Source organism: Sinocyclocheilus rhinocerous, unplaced genomic scaffold (genome assembly GCF_001515625.1).
Source record: "Sinocyclocheilus rhinocerous isolate Xijiao unplaced genomic scaffold, SAMN03320098_v1.1 scaffold212, whole genome shotgun sequence".
NCBI lineage: Eukaryota > Metazoa > Chordata > Actinopteri > Cypriniformes > Cyprinidae > Sinocyclocheilus > Sinocyclocheilus rhinocerous.
The window spans coordinates 227,682-230,964 of NW_015638742.1; the positions used below are offsets into that span (position 1 = coordinate 227,682).

Here is a 3,283-nt window from a genome sequence, read left to right on the forward strand (position 1 = left end):
TGCGCCAGAACGCCCACCACACACCAGTTTATTGGTGGAGAGGAGACAGAGTGATGAAGCCAATCATTATATATGGGGATGATTAGGAAGCCATGATAGTCAGAGGCCAATGGGCAAATTTGGGCAGGATGCCGGGGTTATACCCCTACTCTTTTTCGAAGGACATCCTGAGATTCTTAATGACCACAGAGAGTCAGGACCTCGGTTTAACGTCTCATCCGAAGGATGGTGCTTCCTGGAATAGCCAGGACAATTTTTAATCTAACTCCGACTGGATTCGTCTGAAAGAAGAAAGACATATACACCTAGGATACCTCTGGGGTGAGTAAAAAACAGCCTAATTTTCATTTTTGGGTTTCCTTTAAACAGGGTTCGTACAGATACTGCAAAATAAAATTCCAGGACTTTCAAGGACTTGCACTACTTTTTTGGTTTTCAAGGACTAAAATCAGATCTCACTTATCAATCAATATTGTTATTATCTTTCAAATTCTAATAAATAAACAAATAAAACAAAATGGTACAAATAAAGTGCGGTACATGCAAAGAATGCAATGACTGTGGCAACTTTAACATTTGAAAGGATAGTATTGCAAAGTTATTGCTTTCCTTATTTAAACTGATTTTTTTTCATGAATATATGATTGACCTGAAGAATGAAAGCTATATCATACACTTGGAAAATTATGAGCTTTATCACGCTCATAGACACTAGGGGTGTGACAATACACTTAGTTCACAAGGTGAGACAAAATGCATATACTTGGTTCACTAGACCGAGACAATGCTTTAATACTTTAAGAAATTTTCAAATGACAAAATATTTGTCTTTTAATCACAAAAAGTAAAACAATGCAGTTGTATTTTGAAATGTTTTAATTAATCTAGGGCTTAACTAATGAGTAGTTTGCTAATCAAGTAATCTACTAAGTGCAACAATGGAGTTTGGTATTTTGGGTGATTTTGCTTTTAGTTTTCTCCAAAACTATACAGTAAAATGCCTTGAAAATGAATAGAGGAGAGGAATAGGCCTTTTGTGTACATAGAAAAAGTCTTAGATATTTGAGTTCAGCTCATGACAAATGGGGGCAAAAACAAAAGTGTTGCGTTTATAATTTTGTTCAGTGTATATACATATATACACACACACACATATATACAAACACACACACACACACACACAAACATTAAATTAAAAAAAACAATGAATAAAAACCATTAATATTAACATTTATAAACATTAATAAATTATTTATAATATTTAATGTACAATACAAACATTTATGTACAAAAATAATGTATTTACAAACTAAAAATAAAAAATAAAAGTTAAAATAAGCAAAAGTATAAAGGAAACGTCGGTATGACAGCTTCTTTACCGTAAGTGCACGATTACACGCGCAAGACAAAAAAAGTGCGGCTGGCTTGACCGTGTATTTCAAAGCGTGGCTGGCTTGACCGCAGTGTTTTTACTGTATCGTATTCGAAATCCTAAAAATTTGTCACGCACAGAAACCTTGCACACTGAGTCCGATGCGTATTAATATTTCCCGTAAAAGCCTAAAATTAACCCACTCCTTACCTTGATAAAACACAAACGGATGTATTTCTCAAACTGCTTTACTGAATCTTCCCCCACAAAAGCTGTTACAGGAATCGAAGCCAGTTTCTTAAAAAATAAAATAAAAATAAATTATATATACAGTATATATATATATATATATAATTTTGAAGACAATTCTGTGCATTTTACTGTGCTTTGTCTTGTTATTTATTCCTAAAATCACAAAACAGAATACCTTCTCTTTTATCATCCATTTTACAAACTTGTAGTCATATGGTTCATCATCCCCCATATGTGACAAGTCCTGATCTATATTCAACAGACAAGACAGAACAACACTAATCAGATTTAACTTCCCACAAACAATGTCACCTTTGCCTTTGTAAGTATTTTTTTATTTAACAAATGTCACTTCGAGCCACTTACTGAGTGCTGTGACATCCACTATCATGAAGTATCCTCCCTCCGGGACCACTGGAGTCATGCCAGTCTGTCTCAACATGGCTGCCATGCGGTCTCTTTTCCCTTCCAGCTCTAGTGCTAGAGAGGTAAAGTAGCAGTCGGGTTTACCCATCAGCTCAAAGTCCCGAAGAAGACCCTGGCCAACAGCCTCCTACCGAGCAGTACAACCATGTCACAAACACGTCGCCTAGAACAGTGCATTGTGTACAGCTCTATAATAACAGACAAAACTCACCTGTAATGGGGTCGGACATGTATAGAGACTGTTCTGCATAACAGTCTGGAGGTGTTTGATCAAGTGTTCAGGCCCGATTGACCAGCCCAGCTGCAAAAAAATAAACAAATAAATGAAAGAAATAACATTTTATCATTTTTATTTTGTTTTGAAAATGTTGGAATTATTTGTTTATCACCATTTAATTCCAAGCCTGTTTGCTACTTTTTTTTTTTTCATGAAATACAAAAGGAGAATGTTTTAAGAATCCTAAAGCATCTCTCTACCATATAATGATGTGTCAAGATCAACCTAAAAAAATGCAATGGTTTACAATGTCAAGCTTCAAAAGAACCGAAAATAACCATAAAAGTGGTTCATATCATTTGTGCAATATATTATATATATATAGTGGCTTACGAAGAGGCTCAAACAGAGAAATATTTAGGCTGTTAATTACAGTAATTGTAGTAAACCTTCGCCATTGCTTGCCCAAAAACCAATATAGTGTAACAGTGCCCACTTTTTCAGCAGCCTTGGTTCCAGAATTATTTGTCCAATTCATTTTCCCATAAGGATTTTTAAAATGTCTTCAATAAAGAGTTGTAATACAATACTGCAATCATTGATTTCAATGGCTCAAATTAATTACTTAATCACTTAATGGCTTTAATTAGAGCCCTGTCCAAATACCCACACTTTTGGTGTTTGCACTTGACCACTTGGCTACTTATAGTAGTCTATAGTTGACTACTTCAAGTGAGCATGAAGAACTTTTCATTACCTGATGGGACACACTTTTACCCCCGGTTTCACAGACGAGGCTTAAGCTAGTCCCAGACTAAAATGCACGTATGATTTGTCTCAACTGAAAATATCTTGCTCTGACATATTTTAAAATATGTCAGTGTCATTGTTCTGTGTCAAGATGCACACCTGTAATGTTTTCTTCTAAGGCATTTTTGTAAAAGTTGCTTAAATATCTTAATTTAACTAAGGTCTAGTCCTGGCTTAAGCTAAGCCCCGTTTGTGAAACCGGGCCT

The 3,283-nt window shown here is 35.2% G+C and overlaps 1 protein-coding gene across 1 annotated transcript in view; it reads right to left on the reverse strand.

Moving 5' to 3' along the window:
- Positions 1–2,382, reverse strand: part of LOC107749985 (kynurenine--oxoglutarate transaminase 3-like) — a 5,140-nt gene extending 2,758 nt beyond the window's left edge. The window contains exons 1-4 of the mRNA XM_016565230.1: positions 2,262–2,382; positions 1,991–2,177; positions 1,800–1,873; positions 1,583–1,669 (exon numbers count right to left, since the gene is read on the reverse strand). Coding sequence (XP_016420716.1) covers positions 1,583–1,669; positions 1,800–1,873; positions 1,991–2,177; positions 2,262–2,300 — 387 coding nt within the window. The 5' untranslated portion in view covers positions 2,301–2,382. The remainder of the gene's footprint in view (positions 1–1,582; positions 1,670–1,799; positions 1,874–1,990; positions 2,178–2,261) is intronic.
- Between the last annotated feature and the right edge of the window lie 901 nt (positions 2,383–3,283).